At 45.0% G+C, this 24,976-nt stretch overlaps 2 protein-coding genes across 2 annotated transcripts in view; both read left to right on the forward strand.

Moving 5' to 3' along the window:
• Positions 1-9,966: 9,966 nt before the first annotated feature.
• LOC311500436 (uncharacterized protein) lies at positions 9,967-16,034 on the forward strand. The gene is made up of 3 exons (XM_084561845.1): positions 9,967-10,108; positions 14,497-14,555; positions 14,634-16,034. Exons 1-3 carry the CDS (start codon positions 9,971-9,973, stop codon positions 14,761-14,763), a joined length of 327 nt encoding a protein of 108 aa, XP_084417971.1. The 5' UTR covers positions 9,967-9,970; the 3' UTR covers positions 14,764-16,034.
• A 472-nt stretch (positions 16,035-16,506) lies between these two features.
• Positions 16,507-24,976, forward strand: part of ubr2 (ubiquitin protein ligase E3 component n-recognin 2) — a 43,534-nt gene continuing 35,064 nt past the window's right edge. Inside the window, 6 exon segments of the mRNA XM_084561823.1 lie at positions 16,507-16,603; positions 18,669-18,943; positions 19,025-19,103; positions 19,422-19,529; positions 21,096-21,226; positions 21,329-21,467. Coding sequence (XP_084417949.1) covers positions 16,520-16,603; positions 18,669-18,943; positions 19,025-19,103; positions 19,422-19,529; positions 21,096-21,226; positions 21,329-21,467 — 816 coding nt within the window. The 5' untranslated portion in view covers positions 16,507-16,519.

Consider the following 24,976-nt stretch of genomic DNA (forward strand, 5'->3'; position numbering starts at 1 on the left):
CAACTCAACAAAAAACTACTGGATCACTTCAGACATCTGGCTGCAACCAATCACGACACTGACCAGGTAACATTCACTGGGTAACACTGACCAGGAAACATTCACCAGGTAACATTCACCAGGTAACACTGACCAGGTAACACTGACCAGGTAACACTGACCAGGTAACAGTGACCAGGTAACATTCACCAGGTAACACTGACCAGGTAACAGTGACCAGGTAACATTTACCAGGTAACATTTACCAGGTAACATTTACCAGGTAACATTCACCAGGTAACAGTGACCAGGTAACATTCACCAGGTAACACTGACCAGGTAACATTCACCAGGTAACATTCACCAGGTAACACTGACCAGGTAACATTCACCAGGTATCACTGACCAGGTAACATTCACCAGGTAACATTCACCAGGTAACACTGACGAGGTAACAGTGACCAGGTAACATTCACCAGGTAACATTCACCAGGTAACAGTGACCAGGTAACATTTACCAGGTAACATTTACCAGGTAACATTCACCAGGTAACAGTGACCGGGTAACATTTACCAGGTAACAGTCACCAGGTAACAGTGACCAGGTAACACTGACCAGGTAACATTTACCAAGTAACATTCACCAGGTAACAGTGAGCAGGTAACATTCACCAGGTAACATTTACCAGGTAACATTCACCAGGTAGCAGTGACCAGGTAACATTCACCAGGTAACATTCACCAGGTAACAGTGACTATGTAACACTGACCAGGTAACAGTGACCAGGTAACATTCACCAGGTAACAGTGACCAGGTAACATTCACCAGGTAACATTCACCAGGTAACAGTGACCAGGTAACAGTGACCAGGTAACAGTGACCAGGTAACATTCACCAGGTAACACTGACCAGGTAACACTGACCAGGTAATATTCACCAGGTAACACTGACCAGGTAACACTGACCAAGTAACATTCACCAGGTAACAGTGACCAGGTAACATTCACCAGGTAACACTGACCAGGTAACACTTCCTGGCTTCTGGTGACATCATCCTGTCTCTGTGTTTGTCCAGGTGGACCTTGAGTTTGTGGAGGAGCTGATCTCAGACGGAGCCGATCCAAACAGCTCAGACAGATATGGACAAACTGTCCTTCATGAGGTCACATGATTCATTATTCACTTCATCTGTTTGGTTGGTTCTCTGGTGTCATGACCACAATCAGCGACTGTAAAAGAATAAATGAACGACACATATTGAACAAACCGAGAAACATGAAAACATCCACATTTAGAGACAAAGATGAAACAGAGTTTGTTGGTGGTGTTTGTGTTCAGATCTCCAGGGCGTGGAGCGTGGATGTCATGCGGTTCTTCCTGGACCGAGGCTCAGACCTCCTCCGTTCCGACCGGTTTGGAGTCACTGCGCTGCACGTGGCCTCGGCGCTGGACTACAAGGACATGGTCCAGTTCCTGCTGGAACGAAAAGGTCAGTGTGGACGTTCCAGAGGGCTGAAGTAAGAGCAACGGTGGATTTTAGGACAGCAGGCTGAGCTTCACAGGTACTGATGTAGTTTGATGTGTTATCAGCTGATGTGGCGGCTCAGACTCTTGTGGACCAGCAGACTCCTCTTCACTACGCAGCGAAGAACGATGCTGTGGATTCAATCAGACTCCTGCTGCAGAACGGAGCCTCCGTCAACTGCACCGACTACAAACACAGGACGCCACTGCAGCTCGCCGCCAACATGGGTTATAGCTCTGACATCATCACTGACATCACCACTGGCTTCACTGACATCATCACTGACATCACCACTGACATCACTAATGACATCATCACTGACATCACCACTGGCTTCACTGACATCGTCACTGACATCACTAGTGACATCATCACTGACATCGCCACTGACATCACTAGTGACATCATCACTGACATCACCACTGGCTTCACTGACATCGTCACTGACATCATCACTGACATCACCACTGGCTTCACTGACATCACTAGTGACATCATCACTGACATCACCACTGGCTTCACTGACATCACCACTGACATCACTAGTGACATCATCACTGACATCACCACTGGCTTCACTGACATCGTCACTGACATCACCACTGGCTTCACTGACATCACCACTGACATCACTAGTGACATCATCACTGACATCACCACTGGCTTCACTGACATCGTCACTGACATCACCACTGGCTTCACATCGTCACTGACATCACGAGTGACATCATCACTGACATCACCACTGGCTTCACTGACTTCACCACTGACATCACTAGTGACATCATCACTGACTTCACCACTGGCTTCACTGACATCGTCACTGACATCATCACTGACTTCACCACTGGCTTCACTGACATCGTCACTGACATCACTAGTGACATCATCACTGGCATCACTAGTGACATCATCACTGACATCACTAGTGACATCATCACTGACATCACCACTGGCTTCACTGACATCGTCACTGACATCACTAGTGACATCACCACTGACATCACTAATGACATCATCACTGACGTCACCACTGGCTTCACTGACATCACCACTGACATCAACACTGACATCACTAGTGACATCACCACTGACATCACTAGTGACATCACCACTGACATCAAACACCTTGTGTTTTCAGAGCGCAGTGAAGCAGCTCGGGTTCTGTTGGAGCTTGAAGCAGAGGCTGGAGTAAAGGACTGTGATGGACGGCTCTGTATAACTGCTCTGATTGGTCAGATGAGTCCAGTGGTAATGTCCCACATACTGACACATAGCAGGGCTGCTAATGTTATTGTCATTGTAACATTGATTGTTGTAGTAACATTAGTTGTCATGGTAACATTGGTTGTCATACTAATGTTATTTGTTGTCATGGTAACATTAGTTGTCAGGTAACATTGGTTGTGGTGTTCAGGCTCAGCTGGCCCTCAGTCAGTTCCATGTGGTGGACAAAATGACCCGGCAGCAGTTTTACTTCCTGAATCACCTGGAACCAGAACCACTGTCTCCTGAGGACAAGCTGCAAGGTAACACAGCTAGTGCTACTGCTAGTGCTACTGCCAGTGCGACTGCCAGTGCTACTGCTACTACTGTTACTACTGCTAGTGCTACTGCTACTACTGTTACTACTGCTAGTGCTACTGCCAGTGCGACTGCCAGTGCTACTGCTACTACTGTTACTACTGCTAGTGCTACTGCTACTACTGTTACTACTGCTAGTGCTACTACTGCTAGTGCTACTGCTACTACTGTTACTACTGCTAGTGCTACTGCCAGTGCGACTGCCAGTGCTACTGTTACTACTGTTACTACTGCTAGTGCTACTGCTACTACTGTTACTACAGCTAGTGCTACTGCTACTACTGCTACTTCTGCTAGTGCTACTGCTACTACTGTTACTACTGCTAGTGCTACTACTGTTACTACAGCTAGTGCTACTGCTACTACTGTTACTACTGCTAGTGCTACTGCTACTACTGTTACTGCTAGTGCTACCACTGTTACTACTGCTAGTGCTACTTCTAGTGCTACTACTGTTACTACTGCTACTACTGCTAGTGCTACTGTTACTACTGCTACTACTGCTAGTGCTACTGCTACTACTGCTACTTCTGCTAGTGCTACTGCTACTACTGTTACTACTGCTAGTGCTACTACTGTTACTACAGCTAGTGCTACTGCTACTACTGTTACTACTGCTAGTGCTAGTGCTACTACTGTTACTACTGCTACTACTACTACTGCTAGTGCTACTACTGTTACTACTGCTACTACTACTACTGCTAGTGCTACTGCTACTACTGTTACTACTGCTAGTGCTACTGCTACTACTGTTACTGCTAGTGCTACTACTGTTACTACTGCTAGTGCTACTTCTAGTGCTACTACTGTTACTACTGCTACTACTGCTAGTGCTACTGCTACTACTGCTAGTGCTACTGTTACTACTGCTACTACTGCTAGTGCTACTGCTACTACTGCTACTACTGCTAGTGCTACTGCTGTTACTACTGCTAGTGCTACTGCTACTACTGTTACTACTGCTAGTGCTACTGCTGTTACTACTGCTAGTGCTACTGCTACTACTGTTACTACTGCTAGTGCTACTGCTGTTACTACTGCTAGTGCTACTGCTACTACTGCTAGTGCTAGTGCTACTACTGTTACTACTGCTACTACTGCTAGTGCTACTGCTACTACTGCTACTACTGCTAGTGCTACTTCTAGTGCTACTACTGTTACTACTGCTAGTGCTACTGCTACTACTGTTACTACTGCTAGTGCTAGTGCTACTACTGTTACTACTGCTACTACTGCTACTACTGCTAGTGCTACTGCTACTACTGTTACTACTGCTAGTGCTACTTCTAGTGCTACTACTGTTACTACTGCTACTACTGCTAGTGCTACTGCTACTACTGTTACTACTGCTAGTGCTACTTCTAGTGCTACTACTGTTACTACAGCTATTGCTACTGCGACTACTGTTACTACTGCTAGTGCTACTTCTAGTGCTACTACTGTTACTACTGCTACTACTGCTAGTGCTACTGCTACTACTGTTACTACTGCTAGTGCTACTTCTAGTGCTACTACTGTTACTACAGCTAGTGCTACTGCTACTACTGTTACTACTGCTAGTGCTACTGATACTACTGTTACTACTGCTAGTGCTCGTGCTACTAGCTACTGTTACTACTGCTAGTGCTAGTGCTACTACTGTTACTACTGCTACTACTGTTACTACTGCTAGTGCTACTGCTACTACTGTTACTACTGCTAGTGCTACTAGCTACTGTTACTACTGCTAGTGCTACTGCTACTACTGCTAGTGCTAGTGCTACTAGCTACTGTTACTACTGTTACTACTGCTAGTGCTACTAGCTACTGCTACTACTGTTACTACTGCTAGTGCTACTAGCTACTGTTACTACTGCTAGTGCTACTGCTACTACTGCTAGTGCTAGTGCTACTAGCTACTGTTACTATTGCTAGTGCTACTTCTAGTGCTACTACTGCTACTACTGCTACTACTGTTACTACTGCTAGTGCTACTTCTAGTGCTACTGCTACTACTGTTACTACTGCTAGTGCTAGTGCTACTTCTACTGCTACTACTGTTACTACTGCTAGTGCTAGTGCTACTTCTACTGCTACTACTGTTACTACTGCTAGTGCTAGTGCTACTTCTACTGCTACTACTGTTACTACTGTTAGTACTAGTACTAGTGCTACTGATACTACTGTTACTACTGCTACTACTGCTACTGCTAGTGCTACTTCTACTGCTACTACTGTTACTACTGCTAGTGCTACTGCTACTACTGTTACTACTGCTAGTGCTACTTCTAGTGCTACTACTGTTACTACTGCTAGTGCTACTTCTAGTGCTACTACTGCTACTACTGCTAGTGCTGTTACTACTGTTACTACTGCTAGTACTAGTACTAGTGCTACTTCTACTGCTACTACTGTTACAACAGCTGAGGACGTGTCAGTGTTCTGACTATCATACAACAAAATTCTGTCTCTGTCTCTCTCTGTTTGTAGGAGCAGTAGCCAATGAGCAGATGTCTCCAGTGAGTTTCAACTGTGGATAGTGGACAGTAGTGGGCACTAGTGGACATTGTACTGCAGAGGACAGTGGACAGTAGAAGACAGTAGTAGACAGTATTGGACAGCAGAGGACAGTAGTGGGCACTAGTGGACAGTAGTGGACAGTAGTGGACAGTTCTGGGCAATGACCTGTCATGCGCTTTCCAGCTCCAGGTCGTGGTCCGGAACCAGAAACTGGACCTCATCATGAATCCAGTCTTTCTCAAACTGATCCAGGTCAAATGGAAACTCTACGGCAGGTACGCTCTCTCTGATTGGGTCAATTTATCCATCTTAAGTCTCAGGTCAAAGGTCACCTGTCTACGTGTCTGTCTCTATTGGTCGATGAGGACAGATTGGGGGCGTGGCTTCTCCTAACCCTCAACCTCCTGTTCAATATTTCCTGGACTGCCGTCGCCATCTCTGTGTCCATCCACCGAGACTCAGCTGATCGTTACGTCCTCCCCCAGGTCTGTCCCTACCTGTCTCTTTCTACCTGTCTGCCTCTAGCTGTCTCTTTCTACCTGTCTGTCCCAACTTGTCTGTACACCTGTCTGTCCCAACCTGTCTGTCTCCACCAGTCTGTCCCAACCTGTCTGTCTCTACCTGTCCTTTCTACCTGTCTGTCCCAATCTGTCTGTCTCTACCTGTCTGTCCCTCACCTGTTTCTCTGTCTCAGGACTGGTGGCGTATTGTCCTCGTGGTCCTGGCGCTCCTCCTGACAATGGAGGAGGTTCTAAGGGAGGTTCAGGACGTCCTGCGTTCGAGGAGGAAGCTCCGCCTGCAGCAGAAGTGGGCTGACTGTCGTCTCCATGACGACCTGCGTTGCTCACATCCCATGTGGCCTCAGGTACAACGCACCTTCAGGAACCTGGAGGTCCATGTAGAGATGAGTCTGGACCAGAACATGTTTCTGTTTTTCTGTGTCTGCAGGAGAGACACTTCCTTCTGGATCAGAACAAACAAATTCACAGGATGAAGGGAAGCTACAGGCAGGACCTCTGGTACCGAATCACTCACCAGACATGACCCCTGAACCAGAACCAGGTCCAAACATGAACCAGAACCAGGTCCAAACATGAACCAGAACCAAGTCCAAACATGAACCGAACCAGGTCCAAACATGAACCAGAACCAGGTCTAAACATGAACCAGAACCAAGTCCAAACATGAACCAGAACCAGGTCCAAACATGAACCAGAACCAGGTCCAGACATGATTACTGAGCCAGAACAAGGTCCAGGCGTGAGCCCAGAACCAGGTCCAGTCATGGCCCCTAAACCAGGTCCAGACATGACCCCTCAACCAGAACCAGGTCCAGACATGGGCCCAGAACCAGAAACAGCGGCACATGAACCAGAACCAAGACCACACATGGCCCTTCAACCAGAACCCGGTCCATTCGTGACCCCAGAGCCAGAACCAGGCCCGACATGACCCTTGCACCAGAGTCAGGTCCAAACATGAACCAGAACCAGGTTCAGACATGGGCACAGAACCAGAACCAGGTCCAGACATGGGCCCAGAACCAGAACCAGGGGCACATGAACCAGAACCATGTCTAACATGACCCCTGAACCAGAACAAAGCCCATACATAGCCCTTGAACCAGAACCAGGTCCATTCGTGACCCCGAACCAGAATCAGGTCAAAACATGAACCAGAACCAGGTTCAGACATGGGCACAGAACCAGAACCAGGTCCAGACATGACCCCTGAACCAGAATCAGGTCAAAACATGACCCATGAACCAGAACCAGATTATCTAAAGTTCTGATTGTCTCTGACTCGAGTTAAGATTCAGGAATAAAAAGTCGCGCCTTGTGTTCTGTCAGGAACATCTTTGATTGGCTGGTGTACTTCCTGTTGACGGCGTCTTTCAGTGTCCACGTAGCCGACATCCTCCGTCCGTCCATCTGTCTACAGACCGCCAGCCTGCGTCTCTTCTCTGTCTCCATTATCTTCCTGTGGCTGAGACTCATGAAACACGTCAGAGCCTTCAGGTAAGAGACGAGGGGACAGAACTTGTGGAGGTTGATAGGCCTGTTCATCGTTGGACAACTTCAAATTTTTTTATAGTCGACTAGTCGATGACATCACAGTAGAAAGTAATGAAATCTACATCCTTGACCTGAACACATATCGTAGCGTCTCACACTAAAAAAGCTACGGAGGATTTTCTGAAAGTTAACTGAAGCTTGAACACGAGCTACTGTCGACCGTAGACCACGTCATCACCATAAACACCGTCAGTCTGACATTGGCTCTTGCTCGGCAAACTCTCAGCTCTACACTCTGTGCCACATGCCGAAGTGTCCTTGAGCAAGACACTGAACCGCCAGTTGCTCCCAGTGTGAGGCACTGGTGTGTGAATGTGTGAGTGCTTGTGTGAGCGAATGGGTAGATGTGTCTATGACTGTAAAGCGCTTTGAGAACCAATAGGTAGAAAAGCTCTATATAAAAACAAGACCATTTACCATAACTTCAGTCTCTCACATGGTGCATTCACTGGCATCAAGGACAAAAAACATGCTCTATAACCACAGCAACAATGTCAACAAATAGAACGCAACAGAACACAGTTATGCTGAGAACAGACAGCTCATGTGCTACATACTGTGACCTGCAGATATGTATAGCCTGTATAAAAACAGGCAGCACCTCAGCACCATCAGTAGCATTTAATAGTCCTCCACAGCGTGTTGTTAGATGGGATAGTGTAGCAGCTAAAGGTCTAATAACTTTATCAGATAGTTGATGTGCAGCCTCCTTCTCTCTGTTACCACAGGACGTTCGGTCAAGTTGTTAACTGACTGCTGTCCAGAGGATCTGGACCGTTCCTCTGCTAGCGTTAGCATTAGCATGTCTTTTTTGTAGTAGTACTTTAGTGGTACTTCAGGACTGACATGTCACGGTCGTATGGGCTTCATCTTTAGTGAAGTATTTCTTAACGTGTTGTGGAGGTTGATGGGCCCGTTCATCGTCATGCTGGGGAACATCGTCGGGGACGTCATGTGTTTCCTGTTCCTGTACGTGGAGATCTTTGTCCCGTACGCCTGCAGCTTCTGGATCATTTTTGGAGGTCAGAGTGTGTGTGGGCTTCATTGCTGTCTCTATGAAGACCATACCTAAATAACCTAATAATGATAATAATGATAACGTCCCCCAGGCTCTGCCTCAGTTCCCAGCATGCAGTCTGTCTCAGGTCTACTCTACAGTCTCTACCGCATCACGCTGGTGGACGAATATGAGTACGCTGCCATGGTAACGGTGGACAGCGTCATGGCTCCTCTTCTCTGTGGGACGTTTCTAGCAGCATCATCCATCCTTTGTGTCAACCTGCTGATCGCCCTTCTCACAGACACCTTCCAGAGGTCAGAGGTCACACCTGAACTAACACATGGACTTACACATGGACCAACACCTAGACCAACACCTAGACCAACATTAGGACCAGTACCTGGACTAATACCTGGACCAATACCTGGACCAACACCTAGACCAACACCTAGACCAACATTAGGACCAGTACCTGGACTAATACCTGGACCAATACCTGGACCAACACCTAGACCAACACCTAGACCAACATTAGGACCAGTACCTGGACCAATACCTGGACCAATACCTAGACCAACACTTAGACTAACATTAGGACCAGTACCTGGACTAATACCTGGACCAATACCTGGACCAATACCTGGACCAACACCTAGACTAACACCTAGACCAACACGTAGACCAACACGTAGACCAACACCTAGACCAACATTAGGACCAATACCTGGACCAATACCTGGACCAACACCTGGACCAACACCTAGACTAACATTAGGACCAGTACCTGGACTAATACCTGGACCAACACCTAGACCAACATTAGGACCAGTACCTGGACTAATACCTGGACCAATACCGAGACGAACACCTAGACTAACATTAGGACCAGTACCTGGACTAATACCTGGACCAGTACCTGGACCAACACCTGGACCTACACCTGGACTCCTAACCAGTACTATTAGTAGAAATATTTCATATTTTACCTACATTATATGCAGTATGTGTGTGTGTTACATATGTGTTTATTTCTATGTGTTACATACGTGTGTGTTGTGTGTGTGTTACATACGTGTGTGTTACATATGTGTGTTTCCATACATGTGTGTTACATATATATGTGTGTGTGTGTGTGTGTGTTACATACGTGTGTGTGTGTTACATACGTGTGTGTTACATATGTGTGTTTCCATACATGTGTGTTACATATATGTGTGTGTGTGTTTGTGTGCGTCAGAGTTCACGATAACTCGCAGGCTAACGCTGTGATGCAGCAGGCATCCGTTGTCCTGCAGGTGGAGGAGTCCATGCCCCTCCTCCATCGTTTCTATGACAACCGTTACATCTCTAGCCGCTGCTCGCCACTGATTGATGCCTTCAACGATGACATCACAACGAATCCCCGTCATCACAGCGATATGGGACGCATCCCAGCACAGATCAAAGTTTGTATCAGATCTAAATGTGTTTATCAGCTCATAGATGATTCACTGTTACAGCAGCAACGTACAGACACTCAGCAAGACAATAGAAAAAATATAAGAATAAGAAAAACAAAATAATTGAATATTAAAAATGAAATAGGAAGGCACAGTGGTGTGGTGGTTATCACTGATGCCTCACAGCCAGAAGGTTCTGGGTTCTAATCCAGGCCGACTGGTTCCTTTCTGTGTGTAGTCTGCATGTTCTCCCTGTGTCTGCGTGGGTTCTCTCCAGGTTCTCCAGCTTCCTCCCACCGTCCAAAGACATGCTGGTTAGGTTCATTGGTGATTCTAAATTGGCCGTAGGTGTGGGTGTCTCTCTGTGTTAACCCTGTGATAGACTGGAGACCTGTCCAGGGTGGACCCCCCCTCTAGACCAATGACAGCTGTGATAGACTGGAGACCTGTCCAGGGTGGACCCCCCCTCTAGACCAATGACAGCTGGGATAGACTGGAGATCTGTCCAGGGTGGACCCCCCCTCTAGACCAATGACAGCTGGGATAGACTGGAGACCTGTCCAGGGTGGACCCCCCCCCCCTCTAGACCAATGACAGCTGGGATAGACTGGAGACCTGTCCAGGGTGGACCCCCCCTCTAGACCAATGACAGCTGGGATAGACTGGAGACTTGTCCAGGGTGGACCCCCCCTCTAGACCAATGACAGCTGGGATAGACTGGAGACCTGTCCAGGGTGGACCCCCCCTCTAGACCAATGACAGCTGGGATAGGCTCCAGACCCCTATGACCCTTCACAGGACAAGAGGTTACAGAAGATGAATGAATGAATGAATGAAAAATGAAATTACAATCATCCATGTGCAAAATGTGCCAGTAACAAAACGTCCAGTCTAGAGTCATCTGTCGAGATGAGGAGTTGTACAGACTGACGTCTTGAGGCAGGAAAGATTTCCTGTAGAGTTCTTTGAGACAACCAAGTTGTCCGAGCCTTCTGGAGAAGTTGCTCCGTTGTCTATTGTGTGGTGGAGACGGTGGTCAGGGTTATCCATGACTGATAACAGTTTGTTCAGAGTCCTCCTCTCCACCACCGATTCTAATGTTTCCTGTCTGCAGCCAATGATAGAGCCAGCCTTCCTGATCAGATTGTTCAGTCTGTTGGTGTCACTGGTTGTAATGCTGTTCCTCCAGCAGACCACAGCAGAGAAAAGGCTGCTGGCCTCAACAGGCTGGTAGAGGATCTCCAGCATCTTGCTGCACACAACTGTGTTTAAAGACTGTTTTAATTGTAGAATTGTACCAACTGATGTTTACTCTACTTTTCAGGTTCAACTTTTAAAAATTCATGCTAATCCCCCTGTCCTCTGTGCATTAGTGTACAGACCACCTAAAATTTCTTCTAATCTTATTCAAGAATTCTCTGACCTTTTATCAGTCATGGCCACTCTTTCTGACTAATTATTGATTCTAGGGGATTTCAACATTCACATCTGTTGCCCATCAAAACCTTTAGTTCATGAGTTTTTATGCATAGTGGACTCTTTTGACCTCACTCAATCAGTGATGGCACCAACACATCAGAAAGGCCACACTCTAGACCTTGTACTTTCCTCTGGCTTCTCTGTGTCTAACTTAGAAATTGTTGATATTGGTATCTCTGACCACTCTATGATTTTGTTTGAATGCTCTATGTTTTGTTCCCCTGTCTCTCCCCCCAAGTCCCACTCCTTTGTCCGAGCCATAAATTCAACCACATCTTTAAATTTCTCTAACACCTTTATGCTCACTCAATCACCTGCTATCAATGATGCCCTGTCCACCTGCTTTGATGCAGAAGAATTAGTTAATCTCTTCAACACTTCCTGTTCTGCTACTCTAGACTGTGTTGCCCCTTTAAAACTAAAACAATCTAAAACCAACTCCACTCCCTGGTTTAATGATTCTACCCATTCTCTTAGACAAGTGTGTAGGAGAAATGAGCGAAAATGGAAAAAAGACAAACTTCATGTCTCTTATGATATTTCTAGAGATTCTCTAAAGATTTACCAAAACTCTGTTAAGTCATCTAGAACAGAGTATTACTCTAAATTGATTGCCAATAATGCTCACAGACCAAAAATATTGTTTAGTACCATCAACTCTATTTTAAATCCTCCTGCTGCTGTTTCCATTATCTCTCCCACCACTGAAAACTGTGAGAAGTTTCTCAATTTCTTCATTGATAAGATTAATAACATTAAATCTCAAATTCCTTCCCTAAATTCTGATCCCTCAGTTATAAAACTCTCACCCAGCTGCCTTCAGCAGTGGCAACCTGTGTCACCCTCCCAGCTATTTGAAGTGGTCTCTCATATGAAATCCTCCTCTTGCCACTCAGATGTTTTACCTTCACACCTGTTTAAGGAAGTCTTTAACATCATTTGCCCTGTTGTTTTGGCTATTATCAATAGCTCCCTATCTACTGCAGTGGTCCCCTCTAGTTTTAAGCATGCAATTGTCCGACCTCTACTAAAGAAGCCCAGTGTTGATTACAGTGACCTGAAAAACTATAGGCCTATTTCCAAATTACCTTTTGTTTCAAAGATCCCGGAAAAAGTTGTTCTCTCTCAGGTCACCTCTTATTTGAATGCTTTCAGTATCCTAGATAAATTTCATTCAGGTTTTAGAAAACTTCATAGCACTGAATCTGTTCTACTTAAGGTGCAAAATGATATTCTTTGCTCAGTAGATAATGGCTCTTGTGCCCTTTTAGCACTTCTTGACCTTAGTGCCGCTTTTGACACCATTGACCATAGCATCCTTTTAAAACGTCTGGAGGTTAAAGTTGGTCTGCAAGGGGTGGTGTTGAATTGGTTCACATCTTAGCTGAAGGATAGAACATTCTCTGTTAGATTAGGTAATTGCTCTTCGTCCATTGCTCCTATCAAATGTGGTGTCCCTCAGGGTTCCATTTTAGGCCCTTTGCTATTCTCCCTATATATGCTGCCTCTTGGCTCCATCTTTAACAGACATAACATTCAATATCACTGCTATGCTGATGACACTCAATTTTACCTGCCATTAGCAGCTGAAAGTTCTGGCACTTTGGAAAGCCTGTTTAACTGCCTTAATGACATAAAGAGTTGGATGGCTGCAAATTTCTTACAAGTAAATGAAAAGAAAACAGAGATAATTATTTTTGGTCCACACAGCTCTGTTACTAAGATAAGAAATGCACTTGGGCCACTGGCTGTAAATTGCCACAGTGAGGTCAGAAATCTAGGTGTTTTCCTAGATTCCTCTTTGAATTTCAATAAGCAAGTCAGTAGTGTGGTTAAGGGAAGCTTTTTTCAACTACGAACAATAGCTAAATTAAAGCCCTGGCTGTCATATACTGATTTAGAAACTGTAATCCATGCTTTCGTTACATCTAGGCTGGACTATTGTAACTCTCTGTATTTAGGTCTGAACCAATCTACCCGTGCTAGACTTCAATTAGTTCAAAATGCAGCAGCAAGGCTTCTTACTGGAACAAAGAAACATATGCACATAAGTCCTGTGCTGGCCCAACTCCACTGGTTACCTGTCAAATACAGAATTCATTTTAAAGTTTTACTTTTTGTTTTCAAAGCCCTGAATGGAATGGCACCACAGTATATCTGTGACCTTTTAAGTCCCTACTGTCCTTCTAGGCCACTGAGGTCTTCCTCACAACATCTTCTCTCAGTCCCAAATGCAATCCTAAAAACTAAAGGGGATAGGGCTTTTTCTGTTGCTGCCCCTAGACTCTGGAATAATCTCCCTATAGAAATTAAGTCCTGTCCCACCATCACTAGTTTTAAATCAAATTTAAAGACCCATCTATTTTCTTTGGCCTATAATGTCCATTAATTTCTCCCCTTGTTTGTTTATTTATCTTATTTCTATTTCTTTTCAGTATTGTATTAACTGGCATCTTTAACTTTACTGTACATTCTTTCTCTAGTAGTAATAGTTTCAGTAACCATATGTTCTTTTATCTACAATCATAATCTGTTTATTATTATTATTATTATTTTGTATTTTCATTTATTTTATGTTTTATTTATTTTATTTTTTGTCATTTATATTTTTGTTTTTATTACTGTGTATATTTTATTTCTGTGAGCACCTTGGGTCAATTACATTGCGTTTAAGTGTGCTATATAAATAAACATGACTTGACTTGACTTGACATTGAAGGAGCTCAGTTTCCTCAGGAAATAGATTCTGCTGCAGCCCTTCTTGTACACAGCTGTACTGTTGGTCCTCCAGTTCAGTCTGTTCAGGTATTTGTAATCCTCCACCACCTCCGCATCCCTACCAAGGATGCTGAGGGGCAGAGGAGCTGTTCCCTTCCTCCTGAATGATGATGTCTCTGTGTCTCTGTGACCTACAGGAGACGCTGGACCAGTTCCTGGTCCAACAGAGGGACATGAAGACAGTCAGCGGTCTAAGGTGAGAGCAGTCGACTCTCAGGTACAAATCAGTTTGTCTGCAGGTGTAAACAGCTAGTCCAACATTTATGTCTAACAGAGTTCAGATGAACCAGAACCTGGACAAAGGAGACCTGCAGAACCAGGAGCTTCAGGCTATCCGGGCTGAATTGAAGGAGCTCCGAAATCTGGTCCAGAAACTGGTTCAGAACAGGACGGACTCTATTTGACAGCTCCAAGACTGAACCTGGATCTGATATCAAGAATCTGAAAGTCCTTAAAACCATAACAGAAAAGATGATGCTGAGAGCTGGGACAGCACAGTGGTGTGGTGGTTATCACTGATGCCTCACAGCCAGAAGGTTCTGGGTTCTAATCCAGGCCGACTGGTTCCTTTCTGTGTGTAGTCAGCATGTTCTCCCTGTGTCTGCGTGGGTTCTCTCCAGGTTCTCCAGCTTCCTCCCACCGTCCAAAGACATGCTGGTTAGGTTCATTGGTGATTCTGTCTCTCTGTGTTAGACTGGGATAGACTGGAGACCTGTCCAGGGTGGACCCCCCCTCTAGACCAATGACAGCTGGGATAGGCTCCATCAGACCCATGACCCTTCACAGAACATGAGGTTACAGAAGATGAATGAATGATGCTGAGAGATATAATCTTACTTAGTCTTTTCTGGCTGTCGTCATCCTGACAGTGTCTCATTGTTATGCTGCTAATTCATTTATATTAACTATTTAAAGAAAGATATATGTTTTATTCAGTTTGAGTCTGTTGAGATGAATTATAAATATTTTAGAGTTTGGTTTGGAAACTCATTTAAACCAGAAACTAATAAATGTGTCCGTTTTCTAATCATCATCTTACAGCAGAGTGACGTAGGGGGTACGCGTAAGAGTTGATTCTGAACTCAGCCTGAAAAAAACAGAAAAACGGGTTCTTTTCTCATTTTCTGATTCTCCACTTAAATGAAAAATCAAAAGACTGTTTTTTCTTGTGAGTCAATTATGTTAATAGTTAGATTGTAGGACAACTGGTGTTGAAGCTACGTATCAGTTTGCTGCTAATGTAGTGATTCCCTGAAATGTCTGTGATTGGTGTCCAGGTGTAAATCTCCTGATGATATAACTATACTTTCCCCTCAGAAACAAGCAAATCTCGTTCTTGATTGGGTCTTTAAATTATGTCATCAACAATTCTGATAACTTTGAGCTGCCAATGTAGAAATGTTTGGTAGATTTCTTTTTTCAAAAGTGAACAGCTGTTGTTCACTGAAAATGCTGGTAAATAAATCTATTTTGTGAGAAATCATTCACTTTAAGAGATTTTATTTGTATGTTATGCTAAATGTGGGTGGTGGGGTGGCGGCAAGTGTCTGAAGGGGTACGGGCTGTGAAAAGTTTGGGAACAACTGTCTTACAGTATACAACAGTGTGTAGTGTCAGTGATCCTTCCATAAGTATAGTACTAAGAGTATATGCACAATTCCACAGGGGTAATACACAAATATATATATATATATATATATATAATATATATAATAGACTTCCATGGGATGCACAAACAGAACGGATCACTAATCATGATAAAGCAGCAATTAAATTCCTGTTTTATTGTCATTAAACAATTGTTTCCTGTTGGAATTTGAATGTTTTTAATAAAGTTACATACAGGTTATTAATAAAGTTTTATATATACTGTATATATACTCTCTCTCTCTCTCTCTCTCTCAATTCAATTCAATTCAATTCAAATTCAAAATGGGCTTTATTGGCATGAAAGTTTCTTAAAAAAAAAAAAACAATATTGCCGGAACAAACTTCCATATTTGGCCACACCCATTGGCTGTACTTACTGGACCCAGACCACAGCAGAAGCCACAAACTAAACAAGCCACGCCCCGTCTACTTCTTGACCACGCCCTCCGTGGTGGCTGATTTCCGGTTCCGGGTTCTTGTTCCAGAACCCACCGAGCAGAGGGAGGAAAGATGGCGGCGGCCGAGTCCGACAGAGATCCACCGTCCGCTCTATGTTCTGAATTCCTGAATTTCTCCGCCAAAGACACCGCGTCGGTAAGCGGCTCCTCGAGCGTCCAGCTCCGGTGTCTGTGTCCTGCTCTGTCCCGGCGTCAGTGGGACGTCTCTGCGCTGCTGTCCGCGGCGTTTAGCGGTTAATCTTCCTCCAGCTCGGCTCGGCTTGTTTTTCAGCTCATGCTAATGCTAATGCTAATGCTAGCTACTCTGAGCCGAGAAAAACATCTGGACGTCAGGTACAAGCTGCCGGAAACAGCTGGTGTCAGTCCGGGCGGTGTGCTCCGACACCACCAGCGGGTTTTATCCGGCACGCTCCTCCGGGACAGACGGTTCATCAACGGGTATTTAACGGTAGAATAACCGGTGAGATCAGGGCAGGTGCTAACCGTCACTGTGTTGTTTTATCTGAACAAAGATGTCAGGGACTGACAGGTGAGCTGAGCACCCGACGCACCTGGACACACCTGGACACAGCAGGACACAGCTGTCGGTCACTCAGTGAGGAGGGTTGTGTAGGTCGTCTGCTGTTCACACCTGTTCCCTTGCTCAGGTGTTCAGGTGTGAACACAGTGAGGACCATTGATGCTGATTGTTTATATTTGTCCTTTCTCATCAGACATGTTTGACTTTACTGAGATGATGGAAGCTTCCAGAGTTCAGTTCTAATCTGAACTTTGTTTTTAAAACAACATCAGAAATAAAGAAGAACCTAAATTAATTGGATGAGAGAATCTCAGTGGGCGGAGCTTCAGGTTTTACCAGTGACTGGAAGCAGGAAGTAAAACATGTCCTCCCAGCTTGAATGAATGTTCTGGTTTTACATCTAATATCTTTAAATTAAAGGTCCAGTGACGTCTCGTGCTGACGAGTCTCTTAATGCTACTGGATGTAGATGTGTCATGTAAAACTGATCTTAACTCCTTTAAAAAGTGAATTTAAAATGAGCAAATAAAATCCCTCAGACAGTGAAACAAGTTTATCTGAACCTCAGCATCCATCGTTCAGACCAGACGATTAGTGACAGCTGTAAATCTGCTCCACCTTAAATCTGCTCCACCTTAAATCTGCTCCAGACGTCGGAGGCAGGTTGGAATGAAACAACTTCTGAGGCCCCTGGTCATCTAACAATCTAAACACGAGAAATATATTAAATATATGTTACACACTTCAGCTAACATCTGTATGGGTTATTAGCTTACTGTTAGCTTACTGTTAGCTTAGCACTATCTTAATATTACCTTGGTGTTAGCTTTGCATCAGCTTAGTACTAGCTTAGTGCTTGCGCAACATCAGCTCAGCATTAGCTCAGCGTTAGCTCAGCGATAGCTCAGTGTTAGCTCAGCGTTAGCTCAGTGTTAGCTCAGCGATAGCTCAGCGTTAGTCCAGCGTTAGCTCAGCGATAGCTCAGTGTTAGCTCAGCGTTAGCTCAGCGTTAGTCCAGTGATAGCTCAGCGTTAGCCCAGCGTTAGCCCAGCGTTAGCTCAGCGATAGCTCAGCGTTAGCTCAGCGTTAGTTCAGCGTTAGTCCAGTGTTAGCTCAGCGTTAGCTCAGTGTTAGTCCAGTGATAGCTCAGCGTTAGCTCAGCGATAGCTCAGCGTTAGCTCAGCGTTAGCTCAGTGTTAGTCCAGTGATAGCTCAGCGTTAGCTCAGCGTTAGCTCAGCGATAGCTCAGCGTTAGCTCAGCGTTAGCTCAGCGATAGCTCAGCGTTAGCTCAGCGATAGCTCAGCGTTAGCTCAGTGTTAGTCCAGTGATAGCTCAGTGTTAGCTCAGCGTTAGCTCAGCGTTAGCTCAGTGATAGCTCAGCGTTAGCTCAGCGTTAGCTCAGCGATAGCTCAGCGTTAGCTCAGCGTTAGCTCAGCGATAGCTCAGCGTTAGCTCAGTGTTAGTCCAGTGATAGCTCAGCGTTAGCTCAGCGTTAGCTCAGCGTTAGCTCAGTGTTAATCATCTACTCTCTGAGTATTGATCAGACTGATTAGAATCCAACCAGCTGTCGTCCCCTCTCCTCTTTCTCCTCCTCCTCCTCCTCTTCCTCCTCTTCCTCTTCCTCTCCCTCTCCCTCTCCTTCTCCTTCTCCTTCCTCTTCCTCCTCCTCCTCCTCATCAGCGGTGGCTGGCGGCGGCCGACCTGCAGCAGGAGGTGTACCGTCACCTGGCAGCGTATGTACCCAGACTCCTTTGCCTGGGGCCAGGTGTGGGCAGCAGCAGCAGGGAGGAGCAGAGGGAGGAGCTGGCCTGTCAGCTGCTCCTGCTGGCCCCGCTGGAGTGGCTCCTGCTGGGGGAGGAGCCCGCGTCCGGCCTGGCCCTCCTCCAGGAGAACAACCGTCCGTCAGCTCTGTGTGGCCACGTGTTCAAGGTGGGAGAGCCCACCTACTCCTGCAGGTAAGAGAGCCTCACCTGTGCAGGTAGCAGGAGCCTCACCTGTGCAGGTAGTAGGAGGAGTTAACTCTGTGCTGTGTCCAGGGAGTGTGCTGCTGACCCGACATGTGTCCTGTGTATGAAGTGTTTCCTGGGCAGTGTCCACAAAGAGCACCGTTACCGGGTAAGAACCGCCGCTCAGCCCTGAGTGTCCATGTACGAGTCAGTGAGGACAGACTCAGTCATCTACAGCTGACAACAGGAACAAAGAGACTGGACACGCAACCACACACACAGACACAGACAGACAGACAGACACACACACACACACACACACACACACACACACAGAGACACACACACAGAGACACACACACACCTGAAGCAGCAGCTTGTGATTTCAATGACAACACTGGAAGAACTAGAGAGACGCAACATGAGGCAGTGTGTGTTTATGTGTGTATTTATTGTGTGTGTGTGTGTGTGTGTGTGTGTGTTGTAGATGACGACTTCAGGAGGAGGAGGTTTCTGTGACTGTGGGGACGCTGAAGCTTGGAAGAAAAGTCCTTACTGCCAGAAACACACTGCAGCAGAGAGACACTCTGAGGAGGTGAGACATGGTCTCTGTCTGTCTCTGTCTGTCTCTGTCTTCTTTTTTCTATTGATTCCTGATCAGTTATTTATGGATAAATGTCGTCCTACACATGGTTAGAGCCTCTATGTGATTAGAGGGATCAATAACATTGTTAGCGTTAGCCAGAGGTTGCGCTAGACTTTTTCGTTGTCGGTCATGACTGACAGGGTCATAAAAATCCCGTCATAATCTATTTTTACCCTTCACTTTTTTTTTTAAATGATAATAAAGACATATTTAATAGCATTTAATTTTCATTCATTTTTAATTCATATTCATAATATTAAATAATCATTCATTAAATGGTAAGAAAAAAAAACCCAGTTTGCGCTCCTGACTCGTCTTGTCCGTACTCGGACCAGGACTGCTAGCGCTAACGGCTCCGACGGTTTCTGTGCTCGCTGCAACATGCTTTGATTTAGGTGGAACCGTAAGGTTGAAGAGCTTCGGTGGTATGTGAACACTTGCATACCACCGAAGCACAATTTGCACAAAACTCTGCTTTTATCAAGGGTTCCATCAGTCCGAGCAACTTGCTTTCATCCGATTCCTCCGTTACCCGAGCTCTGATGTGTGCATCAGTATAATCGGTGTACCAGGAAATCATGCACTGATAAAAGTTCTGCGATGTTAGGAACGCAAACTGTGATTAGAGGCAAGAGCCAATTAATAACGTCACTCGCCACCAAGTGGTCAGAAATGTGAATTGCAATCTGTCAAAATGACGGACGGGGCGGCCTTCCGATTTTTCCGTCACAGTTTAAAAAAAAAAAAGACGTCAATGACGGAAAATATTCGGTTAATGCGACCCCTGGTGTTAGCATCGATTAGAGGGATCAATGATGTCGTTAGCATTAGCATCGGTTAGAGGGATCAAAGATGTCGTTAGCGTTAGCATCGATTAGAGGGATCAATAACATTGTTAGCGTTAGCATCGATTAGAGGGGTCAATAACATTGTTAGCGTTAGCATCGATTAGAGGGGTCAATAACATTGTTAGCGTTAGCATCGATTAGAGGGGTCAATGACATTGTTAGCGTTAGCATCGATTAGAGGGATCAATGACATTGTTAGCGTTAGCATCGATTAGAAGGATCAATGACATTGTTAGCGTTAGCATCGATTAGAAGGATCAATGACATTGTTGGCATCGAGTTGAAGGATCAGTAATGTTGTTAGCATCGATTAGAAGGGTCAGTGACATTGTTAACGTTAGCATCGATTAGAGGGGTCAATGACATTGTTAGCGTTAGCATCGATTAGAGGGGTCAATGACATTGTTAGCGTTAGCATCGATTAGAGGGGTCAATAACATTGTTAGCGTTAGCATCGATTAGAGGGATCAATGACATTGTTAGCGTTAGCATCGATTAGAGGGATCAATGACATTGTTAGCGTTAGCATCGATTAGAGGGATCAATGACATTGTTAGCGTTAGCATCGATTAGAGGGATCAATAACATTGTTGGCATCGAGTTGAAGGATCAGTTATGTTGTTAGCATCGATTAGAGCTCACTCTGCTCTCTTTGTCCCTCCACCAGGACCCGGTAGCTCAGCTACCAGCTGACCTGGTTGCCCGTGGTTACAGCATCTTCTCCATCATCCTGAAATATGCTGTGGATCTGCTGACCTGGGAACAGGAGGACGAGCTGCCACCAGGGCTGGAACCTCTGTAAGAACAACACAATAATAACACACACAATAATAGACATACACATGTCCTACTTTGTGTGTCCTCTGTGTCGTACATGTCCTACATGTCCCCTGTCTGCAGGGACAGAGGAGACACCTACTACTGCATGCTGTTCAATGACGAGGTCCACACATATGAACAGGTCATCTATACGCTACAGAAAGCTGTCAACTGCAGCCAGAAGGAGGCCGTCAGCTTCGCCACCACCGTGGACCGAGATGTCAGTACCAGTACCCTGATATACCCTGATACTAGTACACTACCATGATACCACAACCATGATACCACTACACCATGATACCATGATACCACAACCATGATACCACTACACCATGATACCATGATACCACAACCATGATACCATGATACCATGATACCACAACCATGATACCACTACACCATGATACCATGATACCACAACCATGATACCATGATATCACTACACCATGATACCACTACACCATGATACCAATACACCATGATACCACTACACCATGATACCATGATACCACTACACCATGATACCACTACACCATGATACCACTACCATGATACCACTACACCATGATACCACTACACCATGATACCACTACACCATGATACCATGATACCACAACCATGATACCACAACCATGATACCACTACACCATGATACCATGATACCACTACACCATGATACCACTACACCATGATACCACTACCATGATACCACTACCATGATACCACTACCATGATACCATGATACCATGATACCACTACCATGATACCACTACACTATGATACCACTACCATGATACCACTACCATGATACCATGATACCACTACACCATGATACCATGATACCACTACACCATGATACCACTACCATGATACCATGATACCACTACACCATGATACCACTACACCATGATACCACTACACCATGATACCACTACACCATGATACCATGATACCACTACCATGACACCATGATACCACTACACCATGATACCATGATACCACTACACCATGATACCACTACACCATGATACCACTACACCATGATACCATGACACCATGATACCACTACCATGATACCATGATACCACTACACTATGATACCATGATACCATGATACCACTACACCATGATACCACTACACCATGATACCATGATACCATGATACCACTACACCATGATACCATGATACCATGATACCACTACACCATGATACCACTACACCATGATACCATGATACCATGATACCACTACACCATGATACCACTACACCACTACACCATGATACCACTACCATGATACCACTACACCATGATACCACTACACCATGATACCATGATACCACTACACCATGATACCACTACACCATGATACCACTACACCATGATACCACTACACCACTACACCATGATACCACTACCATGATACCACTGCACCATGATACCACTACACCATGATACCATGATACCACTACACCATGATACCACTACCATGATACCACTACCATGATACCACAACCATGATACCACAACCATGATACCACTACCATGATACCATGATACCACTACCATGATACCACTACCATGATACCACTACACCATGATACCATGATACCACTACCATGATACCACTACACCATGATACCATGATACCACTACACCATGATACCACTACACCATGATACCATGATACCACAACCATGATACCACTACACCATGATACCATGATACCACAACCATGATACCATGATACCATGATACCACAACCATGATACCACTACACCATGATACCATGATACCACAACCATGATACCATGATATCACTACACCATGATACCACTACACCATGATACCACTACCATGATACCACTACACCATGATACCATGATACCACTACACCATGATACCACTACACCATGATACCACTACCATGATACCACTACACCATGATACCACTACCATGATACCACTACCATGATACCACTACACCATGATACCATGATACCACTACCATGATACCACTACACCATGATACCACTACACCATGATACCATGATACCATGATACCACTACACCATGATACCACTACACCATGATATCACTACACCATGATACCACTACCATGATACCACTACCATGATACCACTACACCATGATACCACTACCATGATACCACTACACCATGATACCACTACCATGATACCACTACCATGATACCACTACACCATGATACCATGATACCACAACCATGATACCACTACCATGATACCACTACACCATGATACCACTACACCATGATACCATGATACCACAACCATGATACCATGATATCACTACACCATGATATCACTACACCATGATACCACTACACCATGATACCACTACACCATGATACCACTACCATGATACCACTACACCATGATACCATGATACCACTACACCATGATACCACTACACCATGATACCACTACACCATGATACCACTACCATGATACCACTACACCATGATACCATGATACCATGATACCACTACACCATGATACCACTACACCATGATACCACTACCATGATACCACTACCATGATACCACTACCATGATACCATGATACCATGATACCACTACCATGATACCACTACACTATGATACCACTACCATGATACCACTACCATGATACCATGATACCACTACACCATGATACCATGATACCACTACACCATGATACCATGATACCACTACACCATGATACCACTACCATGATACCATGATACCACTACACCATGATACCACTACACCATGATACCATGATACCATGATACCACTACACCATGATACCACTACACCATGATACCATGATACCATGATACCACTACACCATGATACCACTACACCATGATACCATGATACCACTACACCATGATACCACTACACCATGATACCACTACACCATGATACCATGATACCACTACACCATGATACCACTACACCATGATACCATGATACCACTACACCATGATACCACTACACCACTACACCATGATACCACTACCATGATACCACTACACCATGATACCACTACACCATGATACCATGATACCACTACACCATGATACCACTACCATGATACCACTACACCATGATACCACTACACCATGATACCATGATACCACTACACCATGATACCACTACACCATGATACTACTACCATGATACCACTACACCATGATACCACTACCATGATACCACAACCATGATACCACAACCATGATACCACTACCATGATACCACTACCATGATACCATGATACCACTACCATGATACCACTACCATGATACCACTACACCATGATACCATGATACCACTACCATGATACCACTACCATGATACCACAACCATGATACCACAACCATGATACCATGATACCACTACCATGATACCACTACCATGATACCACTACCATGATACCACTACACCATGATACCATGATACCACTACCATGATACCACTACACCATGATACCATGATACCACTACACCATGATACCACTACACCATGATACCATGATACCACTACCATGATACCACTACACTATGATACCATGATACCACTACACCATGATACCACTACCATGATACCACTACACCATGATACCACTACACCATGATACCATGATACCACACCATGATACCACTACACCATGATACCACTACCATGATACCACTACACCATGATACC

This window comes from Chelon labrosus (genome assembly GCF_963514085.1).
Source record: "Chelon labrosus genome assembly, chromosome: 15".
NCBI lineage: Eukaryota > Metazoa > Chordata > Actinopteri > Mugiliformes > Mugilidae > Chelon > Chelon labrosus.

Excerpts from the sequence above, each read along its gene's own strand:
- LOC311500436 (XM_084561845.1), top strand. The coding sequence starts at position 9,971 with ATGCCCCTCCTCCATCGTTTCTATGACAACCGTTACATCTCTAGCCGC. Across the intron at positions 10,109-14,496 it reads GCATCCCAGCACAGATCAAA|GAGACGCTGGACCAGTTCCT; the intron begins GTTTGTATCAGA and ends TGTGACCTACAG. Across the intron at positions 14,556-14,633 it reads AAGACAGTCAGCGGTCTAAG|AGTTCAGATGAACCAGAACC; the intron begins GTGAGAGCAGTC and ends TATGTCTAACAG.